We start from the raw sequence: 19,624 nt of genomic DNA, 5'->3' as shown, positions 1-19,624 counted from the left end.
CACAGGAGCCTGATGGCTACACAGTTTACACACCTGTTAAACTGCAAACATCTGGATAAAGAGCTTCAATACTATTTGGGAAACTTCAGACAGTAATCAATGGGTGTACTATATACAGCAAATCTTGGAGTCAGTCAAATTCAAGATGGCTCCTACAGCTAATCTTGTTTTGCCAACACGAAAATATCACTAACTTACTCAAACTTCAAAAATAACAAGGTAAAGTTTATGTGGTAGTAGTTGAGAGTCATCTTCAACACCTACTCCAAGCATCAGCACATCTCGTAAGATGTGCCTGTGGATGGCTGTGGTAGCCATCTTGAATTAAACTGTCATTAAAGGCAGTGGATGCTGGATGTTGTTTTTACATTTACCTCATCTTTAAAACCTGGTAAGGATCAAATGTCCATACATAATTTCCCCCCCAATTTTTAGCACAAGTCTATATAAAGTAGCAAAGGATGCTGAAGACCTTGTTTATACATTTCAGCATATTCCCGTCTTCACAGATGTGACAGATGTACAAGTTACACATGCCTTAATGTGCCCCAATGTGCCCTTCTCACAGATGTTCCTTTAGATCTGTGTGCAGATAAAAGATGGTTGATCCCTTTCATGTTTAGCCCCAAAGAACAAGTATTCAAAGTTTCTAAAAAATAAAAAAGGCAAACCATAAATATCTGTTATATTTTACCCCGTTTCAAAGGATAATTATATTTATGTTTTCTTTGTAAAATTTTCAATTGTTAAGTAAAAATTTCTAAAAAAAAAAACCCAAAAAACAGCTGAAAATGTTATTTTATGCCAAACCAGGCATAAAATGCCAGGTCTCTTTTGTAAATGAGTCCTCGAGACTCAATGGGATTTACATGTCTAAATAAAGGTGTAATAAAAAAATTAAAAAACATTTTAGTATTTCTTGTTTATTAATCTCCCTTTCAAATTATTTTTCTCACCCATTTCTTTGAATCGCGCATTCATCATCAAATTTAAAAGGAGCAAATTTTCTAAGCATTTAAATAAACTTAGTTCAAAATTAAACGCTTTCCAACATTTACAGGATTTACATGTTTTGCGTTACTGTATTGTACTGGTTCAGGCCGTTTTCATCTGTTTTTGCAGCTCTATGTGTAAGCCTTAAAAAAGATGCATTACTATAAAGTACCATTTAATATAGAGGTAATTATTTAACCAGTTTGGTGAGTCAAGATATAAGATGGACGGCTCTCTGTCCTTCTCTGTTTTCCCAAGTCAAGTCAAATCTTTTTATCACAGGTCAGAAATTTGCCTTCAGGGGCTTCAGTGTCTGCACAGCGCATGGCACCATCCATTTTTACACCTTCACAAGATACATAAACTGAAAGGAACTAGGCAGATTTCCCCCCCTGGTGTTTTAAATTTAAACTAATTTTTTGTTTAACATTCAGCCACATAGAAAAATGGCTCAGTCAGAAACAAATCTAACAGAAAATGCCTACGCCTTGTTTACTCAACGGTAGGATGAGAGATTAAGCCGTGACACGTACAAGAGAAGGTCAAAACATGGATGGATGGCAAGAGAAGTAGGTGTGGCCTGCAGAGCACGACGGATGGTGTTTCCAACTGTGAACTTCACCTTGTGCACACGTGCAGGAAACCCCTCCAATGGATGCACACGGCACACACAGCTCCAGTGTTGCAGCACGACACATGAACGCTGACTGTGATGTAGGAGGAAGATGACAGGAGAGGAGGAGGAGGAGAAGGAGGAGGGGGAGAAGGCAGCCAGTGAGCACGCAGAGTGAGAGTGAGCGAGAGGAAAAAAGGGCAGAGGGAGCGTGAGCGAATGAAAGAGTGAGATAAACAGAGAGGGCAGCATCTCCTGAATGCATCCAGCTTGCAGCAGCTCAGGAGGAAGGAAGCCTGAGTGGAGGGGAGAAGAGCTCCAGCACCTCTCTGAAGGGGGCGACAACACCTCTTCTTTTTGCAGATACACACTCACCCACATCTAAGACAACACACACAATTTTCAGGAGGCGTGAGGCTCAGGAGGAGGAACATCACATACAAGCTTGCTGTTCTGCTGGCTTCGCTGCACTTTTGGGAGCTGTCTCCTGAAGACTGGACCAGGGTTGCTTACCATCGCCTCATCCATCTTTTCCTCCCTTCCTGCTTTCCATCCCTCCAGCAGAGAAGCAGCTCTCAGTCACGCATCCCTCGATCATCTGGAGCGAATTGCTTGCTTTGTCATTCATCTAACCTCTGATCCTGTCTTGTCTCTGTTCTCACTTCATCCAGCCTGGAAATCAAAAAAAAAAAAAAGACACAATAAAGAGTAAAACCCACCGACCGATTGAGAGACCAACTGTTCGACCAAAATCATGAACTTCCTCCGGCGTCGACTCTCTGACAGCAGCTTCATGTCCAACCTGCCCAATGGCTACATGACAGACCTTCAGAGGCCTGACCCGCCTGCTCCTCCACCCCCTACTGCCACCTCTCCTTCCCAGCAGGGTACAGCCCCCTCCACAGCTTCTGCCCCTGCCCAGTCCCCAACCAAGGGTCCTGCGCTGGTCCAGGCGCCCGCCAGCTCCCCGGCATCTCAGGAGCGACATTCGGCCCAGCAGCCTCAGCAGGCCCAGTCCTCCTCCTCTGGAGGTTCCACTGGCTTCTTCAGTTCCTTCAGCTCCATCACCAACGTGGTGAAGCAGACAGCTGCGTCTGCCGCCGGCTTTGTGGAGCAGTCGGCCCCATCTTCTTCCCTCTCCAAGAAGTTCAAGATTCTGTTGGTTATTGACGAGCCCCAGCATGAGTGGTGAGTCCTAACGATGGCTTGACTAAATGCCTGACAGGAAGTTGGCGGTTGTGTTGGACGTCACTGCTGATTAAAAGGCCACACTTCTTTGATTTTTTTGGAAGGCTCCTCAGATTTGGCACATCAAATATTTGGTTTATCATCAGCCAGAAGGCACAGGATTTACTGTCAGAAAGCTAACTAAATTAGGTGTGGGTGCATCAGATGGATTCTGGAAGGCTCTGTGTTGAAATTTAGATGTGGACCGTGGATGCAACCTTTTGTTGAGATCAAAACAAACAAATAGTTCACATGGTCCAAATAAATAGCAGGAAAACGCTATCCTCCAATGGATTTTGTGGCTTTTTTGTGTGTGTTTGCGTTAAAATGTCTTCCCTCCTTACTGAAACTGCTCCCAAAATAGAACCAGCTCTTCTAATCTAAACAGACAGGACACATTTTCTTTGGGGTTTGGATTCACACCACCCAAAACCATCACCTGTCTCTGTTTGTGTGATTTTATAGGACTTAAAGCCACTGTGTTTGTGTGTGTGTTAGATGGCGTTGAAAAGCTTTGAGTGACTGATAGTGTCTCTCGAATGCACAAGCTGATGATATAATCCGTGTGCCATCAACATGCACATTAGTGTTGAAAAAAACGCATGTAGCTCTGAATAAAACATCGTCTTCTGCAAGTGAAAGAAGAGCCTTTGGGTATTTACTTATGTTTATATCCTTCTTGCTGCTTTTTCGCCCTACCATTTTCCAAAAATGTGTTGCTTTTTGTGTGTGTGGATGTACAGCTTCAGTGTTGTCATTACCTGGATGTAGTTTTATCTTATCAGCCTTTTACAAAATGTCTTGTTAAAAAAAAGATCTCTGCATGAGACACTTTTGACCTTTTCCGTTTAATGGATGCTCCTCAGTGCTATCATGGGGCAATCACTGTTTAGTATTGCTCATAAAACTGAAGCTGTTTCTGGGTCTAATATGATAGCAAGCATCAGAACAAGAAAATAAATGTGGTTTGGTTTATGAAGAATAAACAACCAAGGTAAACATTTGATCAAATGTTGTCGATAAGACCTTCAAGAACAGTGACAGGTTTGAACATCTGCAATTCAAGAACTGCTGAGCGAGAGCAAGTGAGGACTGTGTTAAAATCAAAAGCTGCCCAACAAAACCTGTAGGTGAGCTTTTCAAAGGTTTGAACTTGTTAGGTAAACAAGCATTTTCTGATTGTAAAAGCTAAATCTGAAAATATGATACGTTAAAAGATCTAAGATATATGCTAAACACTAATGATGTAAAAACAGTACAGCGTAACAACAGCAGGCTGAACATGAGTCAGTGGTGAGCAGATGAGTATGAATGAATACAGCAGCATGACATAATCAGAAGCATGGAATAATCAGCAGCACATATCACCAATTAAAGTGGCATTTCAGTGATTTTTTTTCTTAGTGATTATCCTGGTTAGATATTCATGAGTCTAACAGCCTCAGAGTAGAAGCTGTTCCTCAGTCTAGTGGTTCTACACTTAATGCTCCTCAACCTCCTGCCTGAAGGGAGTGGGGCAAAACGTGTGTGCTGGGTGAGTGGGGTCTTTCATGATGCAGGTGGCTCTCTTCCTGCATCTGGAGGTGTAAATGTCTGTGATGGTGGGGAGGCTGACTCCAACAGACTTCTGTGCAGCCTTCACCACTCTCTGCAAAGCTTTTCTTTCTGCAGCTGTGCAGCCTCCATGCCACATGTTGATGCTGGAGCACAGGATGCTCTCCACTGCACACCTGTAGAAGGAGGTGAGGACTGAGCTTCCCAGTCCAGCTCTTCTCAGCCGTCTGAGGAAGTAGAGTCTTTGATGAGCTTTCTTGATCAGGCTGGTGGTGCTGTTGCTCCAGCTGAGGTTGTCATTCAGGTGCACACCCAAGTATTTGTAGCTGGAGACCACTTCCACTGCAGATCCTATGTTCGGGGGGTGGGGTGGTGGTGGTTGCAAATGTACTATATTTGAATATTGTGGTGTTTTCTGCAGAATTTGCAATTGTTAGCAATTTAAAGATAAACTCAAATTAATAATAACAAGAATAAACAAAAATAAGTACTGTCTGAATCGGGATTTTGAAGTTTATTGTTTACTTTCAACATTGACTGAAGTCGAATATAAAAAAAAAAAAGATAGATTATGTCTATCAGTGTACAGAGGGTGAGGTAGCTTGGTTGGCAGTGCTGCTTAGCCCTGAGGCCACAGGTTGGAGCTCAGTTTTCATCATAAAGGGCATCTGGCATAAAGCAAATGGCAAAATCTTTCGAGTGAGTTTACTGTGGCGACGACCCTGCAGAAGGGAGCAGCTGAAAACATGCTTCTCAGTGTATATACATGTGCATCAAATTTCCATTTCTTTGTTGTGACTGATAACTCTAAATTTAGTTAATCCCATAATCCATGCTGGGACTGTTTTGGAAGGTTATGATTGGGTGGCACCCACCCATGATGTGACAACATCTAAATGTGACAAACTGGAGCCTTAATTCATAAAAATGGAGATGGAATGTGTTGCTTTACTTTATAGAATCCTACTTTCACTAGACACAGCCAGTGCATCCATGTGGCTCTAGTACTACAGAAACCCCAATGTTGGATTAGTTATTCCCATATACAGGAGATGTTTTGGGATTACGTGCATCTCCTGTGCATGATAAAGCGCTTACATATGCTGTAAAAACAATTATTTCTGTATTTGCTGCCTTCACAGGTGTGTTTATGTTCTGTTTGATTTTTTTATAGACAGTTGATGAAATGGCATAAAGCAATGACTGGATGTGGTTTGACTCATATGATGTACTGTAGTTTTACAAAGAAAAGCTTGGCATTGCTCTAAAATTGCAAGAAAATAGGCGTATTTAGGGGGATATGAGTTGGTGCTTGAACTTCCTCTTTCTCTTCTTTGCCACTGCTGCACAGGACGGGTTTTAGATTCTATAAACAGAATTTGTGGCAGGAAATGTAATAAGGGATGCCAAATATTATAATATAATGTGAAATGCAATATAAAGTATGGAAATTTTAATGATCATCCTCAATATTGTTGTTTAAGTGTTTCTTTTTAAAAAATTGTTTGTAAACAATGTTTCATCCGGAGAGCCAGTCATAAATATTAATGTTGTGTTCTTAGGGGGATGATTGCACACAGAGCTTTCCTGAGGTCTCTGGGCCAAAGAGGCATTTAGATAAATAATATTGATTTTCCACTCAGGAGGGAGCGGTCTGGGGGATTTGAGTAATGTATCTTTGTAAACAGAAAGTCACAAAAAAAAAAAAAAAACCTGCATCAGTAAAGTTCCTGTTTATCAGTCAAACAAACACAAGAAGCTACATCTTCTCTGTAATGTTGGATATACCAGTCACCTGAAAGAAATTGTTGAAAGATTACAAATTTCATAAAAACCTTTAATCAACAAGTGGGTTCATTATTCTTGTAGTTTAGCTGAGTTGGTCAGTGTTTTTGGAAGCAATCCCTACAGTACAAAGTACACACGGACATGATGTACATCAATAAATGCAACAAACTGTACACATAAAGTACTGTACACTCTGTCATTTCTGAGGTTTTTCACTTTGGTGCATAAATCAGTCCCCAAGTCTCCTTACCAAATCACACAGTTAAATAAATATAATCTCAGATGAAGAACTAAGTTCAAGCCAAAATGCAGATGCAGAAAACGATGACTAACATCATCTATAGCTTCCAGAGGAGCTGAAATGTTAACTAGCAGTCAGGGACAAACTTGATTAAATGAACTTTATAAAAAAAAAAAACAACCTCTATAGAAGAATGTGTTGTTGCTATAATGGTCATTGACTTACATAATAATATGATGCCCAAGGTGGAAAAACAACAGCAATGACAACTGATGGTGCCCTGTATTGTGGGAACACTGATAGTCCACGTTGGCTATCTCCCAACATTTTGGAACCCATGTTCTCCACTGAAGACATTTGATAGACACAAATGTTCTCAAGACTGGACAACCCAACAGTTTACTATTTCTGTCAATAGTAAAAAAACAACAACAATGAAAACCAGAGTTTAAGTTAGCATATTCTTGAAGTTCCTGACAGTTCAACAAGACAAAGACCAAACAAGTTCAGTCAACATGTCAGTAAGATTTGGACCTAGAATGCAGACAGGACACGAGGAGCTCCAAAATAAACGTTATTTTATTTTTTTAACAAAACTCCGCCGTGGCAGAAACCTTTCAAGTTCAAGGAAGCACAGGAAGGCATGAGGGAAAAAAACTCACAACTAAACTCATGGAAGGAAAAACTGATAGAATATAAGGGCTGAGGTAAAACGAGGAGACTGGAAACAGCTGAGCTAGATGAAGACTAGGAGCAGGTGAGAGTGGGCATGGCAGGACTGGACTGAGGAGCAGGATCTAAGCTGAAGCTGAGGGAGGGGGAATGGTGGCAACAAGAAGCACGGGGAAACAGAAAGAATAAAAACACAAGTAAATAAACTAAATGCAAAGTTGAATACAACAGACCTAATCAAACCATAAAGAAAACTCAAAGTCTTGTTTGGAAAATAAATATTCTGCACAGTAAGCATTTTATTTTAGATGTGCGCCTGCTGTTTTAACATAATAAGTTAAAATGACTATCTTTGTTTCTGCTGTAATAAATGAACGTAGCTTTTATAGATGGAATGACTCAACTCACTTGTGTTTTTTCACTCTCCTTATGTATATCTTTGCATCAAAATTAAAATAACTTAATTACAGGCATAATGACCATCATATCAATAGGTGAAGTTTTTTTTTAATTAACATTGAGAAAAGTTCTTATATTTTAGTTTTTTAAGCTATTAGATCATGTGATACTTCTTTAAATATGGCAAAACTATAAAACTGTAATATATTTGTTTAAAAATAGCATATTTACCGAACTGTGCTACATATCTCCAGCCAAATTGTATGTATGCATTTTTAATGTTTTCCTTGTCATTAGGCCAGGGTGGGATAGAAAACCTTCAGTTCCAAGAAGACAGAAAATCTTTATCCTGTCTCATTAATTATTTTTTGTGTGTGCAATGATTAAAGGTGTATAATATTAAGTTTTAAAACATTAGACCTTTTGAGCAGGTCTTAAAAATGTATTAGCTGCTCCATAGAAAAGTCTTTATAGAATAGAATAAATAAAAACACTTTATCAATCCCCTCGAGGAAATTCAATTTATGTTGCTGCCAATCCAAGGAATACAATAAACAAAATTCACCATGAAATGGATTAAAAATGAGAAGTAGAAAAATATGAAACCATAAAATGTAAATAATAAAAAATAATTGTAATAAAACATGTAAACTGGATGAAATTGTATAGCAGAAAGTTGTTCAACGAGTTAGTGAATCTATTAAACACAGATTTTATGTATTTATTTATTATTAGGAAGTAGATTTGGTCTGAAGTGAGATTTCTCCCTCAGCAGAATTGATCACAGCATTACTGCACGTCTAACTGCTCGTCTCTAACATAAAAACAAAATCAATTTTACATCAACAGCCTTTGTTTAATGAGCAATCTGGTAGCAAGAGTTAAAGGACTGACAACCAATTAGTGTTGCTTGTTTTCACCAGAATCCTGTCTGGGGGGGGGGGGCATTCTCCAGTTTTCTCCCAATTTCCTCCCACAGACCAAAAACATGCATGTTAGACTGATTGGTAACTCTAAATTGTCCCTATAGTGTGAGTGAGAGAGTGAAATGTTGTTTGTCTCTATGTGTCCTTGAGATGGACTTGTGATCTGTCCAGGATGTCCCCCACCTCGTACACAGTGACTGATGGATACGGGCACCAGTGATCCCCAGGACCCAAAAAGGAAGAAGCGAGTAAAAGACAATGGATGGATGGATGGATGGATGGATGGATGTTTTCACTAGTGGATAAAATTTAACTGAGATGTTTTCATATATATTTTGTTGCCCTTCAATTAAATGCTGATAACACAAACAAATTAAACCTTTATGTCTGTTGCTCTGTCTTCTTGATATCCCTCATCTCAATTACTAAATTACACTCGTGTGACTCCAGTTAATAAATTATTTGTTCAGCTGAACTTAGCATCTTAATAAAGCTGAACCAGTGTTAAATGTGCATTTAGCAAACAAACAGATAAAAATAGGATGCAACATTGAATGGCTGGCTGTTGCATAAGCAACAGGCGTCATTCGCTCCCTTTGCAGTTGGAGACTCATCCTTTTGTATCGCTGTGTATCTAGAATGGGGGTGGGGGGGGGGGGGGGGGTGTCTGACTCTGTCACAGTAAGGCCAAAACAACAGCAGTCTGGCTGTAAATCTGTGTGTGTTTTACTCGGCAGCTCTGAAGGCGGTTTGAGTAGCCTCATGTAGACCTTATATAAGTGACCTGAGGCCATAGTGGTGGATGAGGGAAAATCTCTCTGAGCCTTTTCAGCTGGTGTTGGTTCATAAAGGAGGGAGAGGGGAAAAGATCAGGGAATCTCTTTTTTGCTCATTTTTTTCTGCTAAATGCTTTTGTGGTACTATTTCCTGTTGGTGGGATTTTCCTCCCTCCTTCTCGTTCTCTTTTTTTAATCACGACAATAATTCTGTGTGTGGCTTTAGAGAAAGTGCTTTGGGTTTATGCTTTGATGAAGATATGAGAAGAGACATGGTGATTCAGCAGTTTGAGCCCAAAGGCCACATCTGGGCTCCCTCCTATTCTCTCTATATCTGTGTGCATTTCACCATGCTCCCTTCATCATTTTTTCCTCCCTCTCAGTTTCTTTATCTCTCCATTCATCCGATAAATGTTTGCTTCACCATTTTCATCACCTATGTTGCATAAGAGGCAGAGATTATTTTGGACTGGTGACTTTTTCACATGACTCATGGTGGGGTTTTTTGTCAGTTTGACTGAAGGTTGATGATGAATATAGATGGTTTGCCCTGCAGCTAAAGGCTGAACTTTAACTGCTTGATATTTGAACGTATTTTGAGTACCCGGGAAATGGAGCCATCTGGAATCCTTCGAAGAAAACTCATTCTCATTCCAATTTGAAATGTTAAGGCTAGAACAGTATACTGTAATATGCAGGAGTCAGTATGAGACTGGTTTTGCACTCAAAGCTGTTTTCTGCACGCTTTTAGCAGACACGTTGATTTCAAATTTACAATTTAAATTGAGCAAATTAAAGCTTACATTCATATTAACGAGAATATGTGTTGTAAAACTAAAAGTACACCAAAATGTCTTGAATGACAAAATTTAGCCTGATTAAGGCCTTTATTTATCATTTTAATATTACATTTATTTATCTATTGAAAGAAAGTATCAACTAGGCCATGATGGTTCATCCTCTGAAGGCCATGAACCTCAATATTAAATCTTGTATTTCTCTGTTTATTGAGCCAGTCGCCTGGATAAAATGACATAAAATGCAGACATCATTGTTTAAACGTCAGATTGAAATGATTCACTCCTGAGGGAAAAGAGTGTGATGTTACAATTATCTTGTCACATACCAACACTTTGTCACAACTCCTTGGCTTTTCAGTCCAACAAGGAGCAGATCTTTGAAAAGCTGTACAATAACCTTTTATGTAATTATTAAAATCCAACAAAGGAAGCAAAGTTTTGTCATTTTTTTGTTATACAGAAGATTTGAAAGGTGCTTAAGGTAGTATCTCTGAGACTTTTGGCAGCCAGATGGCAAATGCCATTCATGTGAGTCTACAAAATGTCTCAAATGTTTGCGAGGTTTATTAATTTCCTCGCGTGAGTCGCAGCTTATTCAACCTGAGGCACCTGCTGGTCCACACCAAGACGATGGAGCAGCTCATCCGGGAACTGCTGTTTGCTGATGATGCTGCTCTCGTAGCTCACACGGAACCAGCCATGCGGCGTATTGTGTCCAGCTTCGCAGACGCTGCCCAGCACTTTGGCCTGGAGGTCATTCTGAAGAAGATGGAGGTGCTACACCAACCAGCACCATCCCCCTCACATCAACATTGGCGAGACAGAGTTGAAAGCTGTCCACCTATCTTGGTTGCATCATCTCCTCAAACCCTAAGATCGACAAAGAGATTGACAGCAGATTGGTCAAAGCGAGCAGCGCCTTTGGCAGACTCTCTGTACAGAGCCACTGTAGTGACAACCCTCCTGTATGGTTCAGAATCATGGATCACCGCCGCCAAATACAGCTCCTCGAGCGCATCCACCAACGCTGTCTCCGCTCCATCTTCAACCTCCTCTAGAGTGCTTTTGTAACCAACGTGGAGGTCCTCTAGCAGGCAAAGATCACCAGCATCGAGGCAAAGCTGCTCAAAGCTCGTCTTCTTTGGGCAGGGCACGTGTCCAGGATGGAGGACCACCGCCTACCAAAGATTGCGTTGTATGGCGAGCTGTCTTCTGGGTGGTGCAAGAGAGGGGCACCACAGAAATGCTACAAAGACCTCATCAAGGCCTCCCTGACCATGAGCCATATCGACCCCCAAAATTGGTCCATGCTCGCGGCTGACTGCAACGCCTGGAGGTCAACCATCCATGAGGCGGTGGGCTCCTTTCAGACAACCTTCATGATCTTCGGAGACGACGCCAAGCCAGAAGTCCTTGCCTTCACCTGTTCTTCCCAGGTGTTTGTGTTCACTCCTTGTTAATGTGTGTATACAAGTGTGCATTTTTCTGTTACTCATCGACTGGACATTGTCTGGTTTTGCTCCTGGTTTCCTGTGTTCCTCCCTCCGTGTCTCCCAGTTATCATGTGAGTTTTGCTGCCACGTCAGCTCTTTATTTTCATTTAATAATTTTTCACCCTTGAGTTCTCCGAGTCCTGCCTGCACTTGGGTTGCTTTTCTGTTTTACATGTTGAACAATTATGCAGATTACATGTTGACTTGGCAGAGAATCGTTTGCTAAGACATAACATGGCAGCAGAATGAGTGGAAATCCATTGGTTCCACCAAACAAAAGAACCAGCAGAACACTGATGGTTCTGTTTGTATTATAGTGGTGGTGAAGCAGATCACCGGCACCACATCTGGTATAGTTGTTTTGTTCCTTTCCACTGCACAACATAGAGAGTGTTGTTTCATGATAAGTGTGGTTGCACCTTCGCGGTCTGACTTGAACATACAGAAAACTAGATCAGAAAACGGGTTGGAGTGTTTGAACTGCTACTGTTGACAAAAATATAGTGAGAGCAGGTGGGGAGGTGAACCCTCCTACATCTCTGTCAACACACACACACACACACACACGCATGCATGCATGCATGCACGCACGCACACACACACGTGGATGTTCTGTTTTTCCTCTCTGTCATCTAGTTATAGTGAAATGGGTGCAACGCTACAACAAAATAAACTGTTTTTTTTTTTTACTAAAGCCCTGAGGAGTGATTTGTAAATTAAAGTAGGCGTGGGTTACTAAAGCCAGTGTTTTCTTTGCAGTTCAATACCTTAAAAAAAAAAAAAAAACACCCACATACACACATTAAATTACATCATGAACAAAATACAAAATCTTTATTTATTTTCTGTTTGTGATTCCACTGATGAATCATTTCATTTAACTGAATAAACAATACAGGGATGTGGTGTGACTTTTGTCGGAGGACTCTGAATTACTGCTGACATTATAATTTTCAGCTGCAGGTCACATTTTCAAACACTCAAACAAAACTGGCCTCATTAAAGCCATGGGCAATGTTGTGCTGACTTCACAGGGTGCTCTTTGAATCGACCTCTTGGTGTCTTCTACCAGTCCTACCAGACTAGTGACATTTTGAGCCTTGTTAATAAAATGAATTAGACTCTGCGAGGTAGAAATGGGAATTATAAAAGGTTTAGAACAGATATGTTGAAGAAGTATTGTAGTTATATATGTTTAAATGTCAATCAAGAGAAGAAAGACTATTTAAATTTGTTTGATCAGGACTAATTTTGATTTACAAACAAGCACACGTGTCTTTATTGGACAGAAGTTTATTTCTGATTTTTATATTATATTATATTATTTATCAGTTTATTCATTTTTTAAATAAAACAAAACAATGCAATATACAATAAGAAATACAATCACAAATAAAATGAAAGGCAGCAGAAAGAAGAAAAAATCTTATAATATCTGCCCCTTTTTACCAAAAAAATTATTCAAACAATGATAATCTTCAAATAACAAAAACAAAATGAACAACTCCTTCTTGAGCAACAATTCATACCAATACACATTAAGCTATTTCATTTTTTTAACAAACCAACTTTGATCGTTCTCTTAAACATAGACATTGTTCTGGCATTTTTAACACCAGTCTCCAGATTATTCCATAATCTAATTCCTTGGATTGAGGTAGGCCGTTCCTTCAGACTAGTTCAAAATTTAGGTTTCATAAAGATTTCCATCCCCTTAAGATTATAACAACTCTGTCTTTAAACCAAATTTAATTGGATATGTAAAGGTAATGTATTATTATGAGCCCTATACATAACTGATAAAATATTATAATCTACCAAATCATGGAACTTCAATAACTTCAGTTGATGAAATAATGTGCTTGATGGGTGACTGAAATGCTTCCTGGTAATAATTCTTACAGCTCTTTTCTGTAAAACAAAAATAGGATTTATAATTGTTTTGTACGCTTTCCCCCAAACATCAATACAATAGATTAGGTGTGGAACAATGATTGCGTTATACAACATGTACAGAGCTTTATCATTCAGTAAGTCCCATACTTTGTACAGTACTGCAATAGATTTAGCTATTTTTATTCTTACAGAATTTATGTGATGTTTCCATGTCAGCTTTTCATCAATGATTACACCCAAAAACTTCACCTCACTAACTCTACAAATCTCAACACCCTCGACTCTAAATGGAACATGACAGTTCTCTTTCTATTACTGAATATCATATAGTTAGTTTTATCTAAGTTTAATGATAATTGATTAAGTTTAAACCAAGTTTGTATTTTTACAAATTCTGTCTGCATCAACTCCAACGCCAGTTCTATATTGTTACCCAAACAAAAAACTGTGGTATCCTCTGCAAATAAAACACATGTAAGGAGTCCTGACACATTTACAAAGTCATTCACATATAAATTAAATAACTTTAGGCCAAGTACAGAACCTTGAGGAATTCCACATGTGATATTACAGAGGTTAGATCTTATGTTATTTGTACAAACTGGTTCCTATCTTTTAAACAGCTAGATACCCACTCTAGTGCTAGTCCTCTAATGCCATATTTATGCAATTTTTCACAGAGAATACTATGGTCAATTGTATCGAATGCCTTCTTTAAAACAACAAAAATGCTAACACAATATTGTTTTTGATCAACAGCAGTTGTTATTTGTTCTATCAATTCCATGAGTGTCATTGATGTAGAGTTATTTGCTCTAAACCTATACTGACTGCTACTTAGAATATTTGGTTTAGCAATAAATTGATCCAATCTGGTCACAAATAGTTTTTCTAAAATTTTTGAAAACTGTGATAACAAGAATATTGGTCTATTTCTTAGTTTATTTCATCTTCTTTTTTTTTTTTTTTTTTTTTCAACCACTTGCTGCTTGCCTTATTGCCAAATCTAAATCTTTGTTAACATAAATAAAATTCTAGCATTAAACTAAAGTTTGGAAACAGTGACATACCAAATAAGGCGCAAAATATGCTCCATTTGACGTGTAACCAAAAGTAGGATTTACCTTACACGAGTCTTATACTGGTCAACATTCAAACTGAATGACAAGCATTATCTCTTAAGATGGTTTAAAATGATAAATCTAGTTATTTTTAGAACTATATGAGTTGAGTTAATAAATTATTTTCCCCTTTTTTAAAACCCTTATAATGAAATATTGCTTTAAGGTTTTACGTCTTCAGTTTTATTTTATGATGATTTGAATGCACAACAGTTTTATGTATAACAAAAAATGTTAAATCATGTCATCTGGACCAGTTTCTCTAAGTGAGAAACATTTTGTCCCCCATCCAGAGGACTTCTTCAGTCTGCGGCCTGCCAACCAGATCTATCCCACAGGTAGCCTTCACTGCTGTGTTTCAAGCCAACCTCAGAAACAGCCTGAGTTTTATGTGTACACATGAATCCCATATTGTCTCAATCAGGACTGGCTTGAGCTCTCTCCCATTAGACCAGGCTATTTGCGAGTGCAGACCTGTGCCAATAACCAGTGACTAATGACGGCTTCAGGAAAAGAGCTTTTCTCATTAAGGACTGTTGGGACCGAATATCACTGCTCACCCATTAACTAAACATAAGGAATGAGGCGAAAGCAGTCAGCCATTTAGCTAATTTAAATGCGTCAGATGAAAGTATCTTGGTGTAATAGTAAATTCTTTTTACTTTTCTCGTATTTTACCAGTTTTTTTTCTTTTACTTTCTCCTCTGGTGCAGACGTTTTAGACAATTAGATGCTGCCAGTGCTATCAACATAAAATTTCACCTCAAAAGACCATTTAGACAAAAAATAAAAAAGCCAACAGCTTAAAAGGCTTTATATAAAAAAGTGAATTTGTCCAAAAAGCCTCATACTGTAATGAAACCTGATTTAATAGTTGTGTAAAAATGCCAAAAATTCAATCTCATCTCTTGTTCCATTAAGTTACAAAGAAATAGATCATTCCTCTAAACTTGGCAGATAGGCCACGGTTTACACGTGGACGATCTCTGGAAATGTTACAGATTTTCTGATGCTGATTGTGGAAAAGTTACAGGTTTAGATAAAGTGTAGAAACAACAATAAAATGTGCAATCTACTGTAGTTGCCATGTCATGTCACAGCTGGAAACATGACATTACAGTGTTTAAATGCTTAGAATTCAAAGAAACATATTTTAATTTAATTGTTAATAATATTAATCTTGGTTACTGAGCACAATTAAGAAATAACGGTTTTCTAAGCTGCAGTAAAAACAAATTGGACATTGAATCAGTCTTAGATTCAAACTCTGACTTTCAAGGTTAAGTAGAACATTGTTAAAATAACTGTATTCCAAATAATTATCTGACTGTTTGAACCATAAATTTCATGGTAAAATGAACCATATGGTTTGTCACTTTTAGATTAACCAACAACAGAAAGTTTCACTGATTCTGGTTCTCCAAATCTTTTATTCCTCTGAAGAACATTTGAAGAAAACAATTCAGAGATGATCAAAATAAAAATAAAATATTTCTTACATTAAGTATTTTGTAGAAGGATTCCCTTTATAATAGAAGACTTTAAAGAGAAAAAAGATGATTTTAGACATTTTTCAGGGTTAACGTTTATCAAATAAGAAAATATTAATATTTTGCAAAAGTGGCATTATAAATAAATCACACTAAAGTAAATTCAGACACTGATTAAGACTGAAAATAACAAAATATGTCCACTACACACTTCTGAACTATTTAATATAACATCCTGATTCATGCTCTATAATCCAGGTAGAAAAATTCAACAGAGTTAAGTCAGGTCCTCTGGATGGTTTCTTTTTGTTGAAAAATGTCGTCTTTCATCCAAAAGACTTCATCAGTCCAAGGAGCTGCAACAAACTCAGTCTTATAAATAGCACCTTCTCATAGTGGGTCAACCAATTTGATGGTGCTAGGGTGGTTTCTGTAGTCCACCCTCTCCCTCATCGACTCGTTTGAGGCAGTTATGGCCAAAGTGGGTCAAAATATCCTGATTCAAGCTCAATAATTCAGGTAAAATGATCCAGACTTCATCAGCAACCGTTTCAACAAAAAGAAACCGTCCAGAGGACCTGACATAACTTTGTTGGATAATAAATACAACACTTGGTTGAAATGTGTTATTCAAGACTAGACCATGATGGAAATATAAGCCAACAATAAAAGTAAATACTTGAGCAGGGAAGTAATTAACCATGATGTGAAAATTAATTTAGGTTTATTGACATGGTCATCAAGTGAACAATCAGTATGCTAGCAGACATTCCGAACACACCTGCGTGAGTTTGGATTAAATATGCACTGATATAAACCTTTAAACTTTAACATGAGCACATGGCAGACTTACCCAATCTTTGTCTTGAAAAGCCTTTTCGGTAAAGCTGAGGACAACACACCTGTAAGCAACAAGCTTAGTGAAAAGACGGAAATTTAGGAGTTGTTGTAGTTTTAAGTCAATTTGAGAATTGTTTTCAGTTTTATTTTCTCATGTACAGCATGACCCAGGAGGAGAAGGTTTGAGATGCTCTGGGGTTTTATATTTCTGCTCTATTTTCCAAGATAAGCCAGAGTTGAATCCGCTGCAGTTTGCCTCATGCCTCATTGGGTTTTCCTATAGTTGTATATACAATCGGGCAGCACGGTGGCACAACTGGTAGAGCTGCTGCCTCTCAGTGCGCAGGTCCTTGGTTCAAACCCCGGTCCGGGGTCCTTTCTGGGTGGAGTTTGCATGTTCTCTCCGTGCATGCGTGGGTTTTCTCCGGGTGCTCCGGTTTCCTCCCACAGACCAAAAACATGCATGTTAGGCTGATTGGTAACTCTAAATTGTCCCTAGGTGTGAGTGAGAAAGTGAATGGTTGTTTGTCTCGTTTGTCTCTATGTGTCCCTGTGATGGACTTGTGACCTGTCCAGGGTGTACCCCGCCCCTCACACAGTGATTGCTGGACATGGGCACCGGCGACCCCCGTGACCCAAAATGGAATAAGCGGGTAAAGATAATGGATGGATGGATGGATGGTATATGCAATCCAAAAAAACCTATTTTTAAAATGTATGGCTCTTATGGTCAGCTATTTGGACTCCAATAGAATACAGGGATGAATGAATGAAAATGGCTCCCTGTACACCAATAAAACAATGAATTACATATTGTTTTAATCATTGTTACATTAGCAGGATGAAACTGGTCAGAGTTTTTAAAGATAAATTGTTTCCTTGTGCATGTTAGACAGCCGTACTGTAAACATGACCGATCTGAATCACAGCCTCTAGTGGAGTAGGCTGCGGTTGCCATGGCAACATGTAATCCTTTTCAACAATTTGGTTGAAAGGAGGAATTTTCTGCTTTAGTTGCGTCATTTCTAAATACACTGACATCACCTTTGTCATGTACTCGGTGTGCATACAGTATCTCGTAAAACATTTGTAAATATTTGAACAATTTGAGGACTAAAAGAAAAAATGGAATTTAGAAATATTTAGAAATGTTTCATTATTTGAAAAGGCTTCGTACAGTGAAGATCTCCTGATTCACTCTGACTTTAATGGTTGTGTTCTTAACTTGTGAGCCTTTAAAAAAAAACAATGTTCTTGGTGTTCAGCATGGTCATTCTGTGTTTATTCTGTCAGCATGTTGTGTTTTCCCTTTAGGGACATTCAAGTCAGATTAATGGGCGAGGAACTCTAACTTTTCCACTGTTGTGAATGGAAGTGTGTGAAGGGTTGTTTATCTCTGTGACTGACAAGCAACCTGCCCAGGGTGTACCTTTCCTGCAGACTGTCAGCTGAGACAAGCTGCAGCTCACCTCCCTGACCTTTCAGGCTGACACGGCTAATGGATGGATGATTACAGGGGCAATAAATAACTTTTATTAAACAGCATAATCTTTCATCTCTCCTAACCGTTGGCTGTACTCATCACTACATTTTAAATGGATGATTTATTATTTCTTGCTGCACAAGACTTTACCTCGACACCTTCATCTATTTGTCAAAAAGACAAATTATTTAGCTTTCTAAGCAAAGTCTTGAAATAAAATTAGGGGATAACATTAGATGTACTGTATTCAATGGAAAGCCCCTGAAAATTAGCACATATGTAGGTGCTGTGAATTCTCCTTTGTGTCTGAAAATAACTGTATTTTTACAACCAGGTTCATCTACAGTCAATCTATTCTTCTTGTATTAACAAAATTGTAAAAAGTGGTTTAAGGAGGTTATGATTGTAACATACAAGTCAGCTTCCAGACGGCTGTCTTGAAAGCTTGGTCAGCGCAACTTTTTATATTATGAGCGTTACACATTTTGCCATACGTACATTATAAATGTTGCATGAGATCATACACGACTTTAAAAAGTTTGAAATTACTTTAATGCTCAGAGTAAAAAAGGAGATTCTGCTTTGTCAAAGGCATATAGATTAAATTTAAAGCTATTAAGACTAACAAATGAGTAAATTTGCAAGAAACTTGCTTTACAATGAATCTGCCATAAAAAGTTTGTCTAAGACAAGTTTATTTAGCTGAGAATGAATAGTCAGCAGCGCTGAGAACTGTGTTTAATATATTTGGAATATTTGTGTGGAACAAGTTTGTATTGAGCCTCCTTTGTTTCAGATAACCACATATTACTTCAACTGTTGCAGATCTGACATGTCTTTAGCTGTTCAGTTTTATCTAATTAGATTTACAGAACTGACTCTTTCCAGGAAAAACATGAGTGTTGATGTCATCAGTGTCACAATATTCTGAAGATAATTCCTTTATTTCTTTGATACTTTTAAAAAACGGAGCGGACATCGTTTGACCTCAATATAATAACAATAACAATAATAATAATAATAATAATAATAATAATAAATCAAGTCCAGGATATATAAAGACTGCATATTTGCTCAGACAGACGGGGTACATCAACTACACCCCACCCTTCATATTAAATATTTTCACTATTGAAAATCTGACTGAAATTATGAGCTATAGTTTGACTTTGTGACTTATCCTTTATATAAAACTCATTTTTTGTCAACTCTAACATGAACACAAATATGTGAATGGTTTATTTTTGCTCTCATTGTTGCCATGAAAACACAGTAATTAGGTTGTTTTGTACTGTGATACAAAATGCCTTGC

General features: G+C 38.4%; 1 protein-coding gene across 1 annotated transcript in view; it reads left to right on the top strand.

Annotated features, from left to right (window-relative positions):
• Positions 1 to 1,661: 1,661 nt before the first annotated feature.
• syn2b (synapsin IIb) overlaps positions 1,662 to 19,624 on the top strand; it is a 94,123-nt gene continuing 76,160 nt past the window's right edge. Inside the window, exon 1 of the mRNA XM_037679812.1 lies at positions 1,662 to 2,794. Within this exon, the coding sequence (XP_037535740.1) occupies positions 2,361 to 2,794 (434 nt within the window). The 5' untranslated portion in view covers positions 1,662 to 2,360. The remainder of the gene's footprint in view (positions 2,795 to 19,624) is intronic.

This window comes from Nematolebias whitei, chromosome 7, assembly GCF_014905685.2.
Source record: "Nematolebias whitei isolate Nwh7 chromosome 7, NemWhi1, whole genome shotgun sequence".
NCBI classification, from domain to species: Eukaryota; Metazoa; Chordata; class Actinopteri; order Cyprinodontiformes; family Rivulidae; genus Nematolebias; species Nematolebias whitei.
This window is presented reverse-complemented; position numbering and strand designations above follow the sequence as displayed.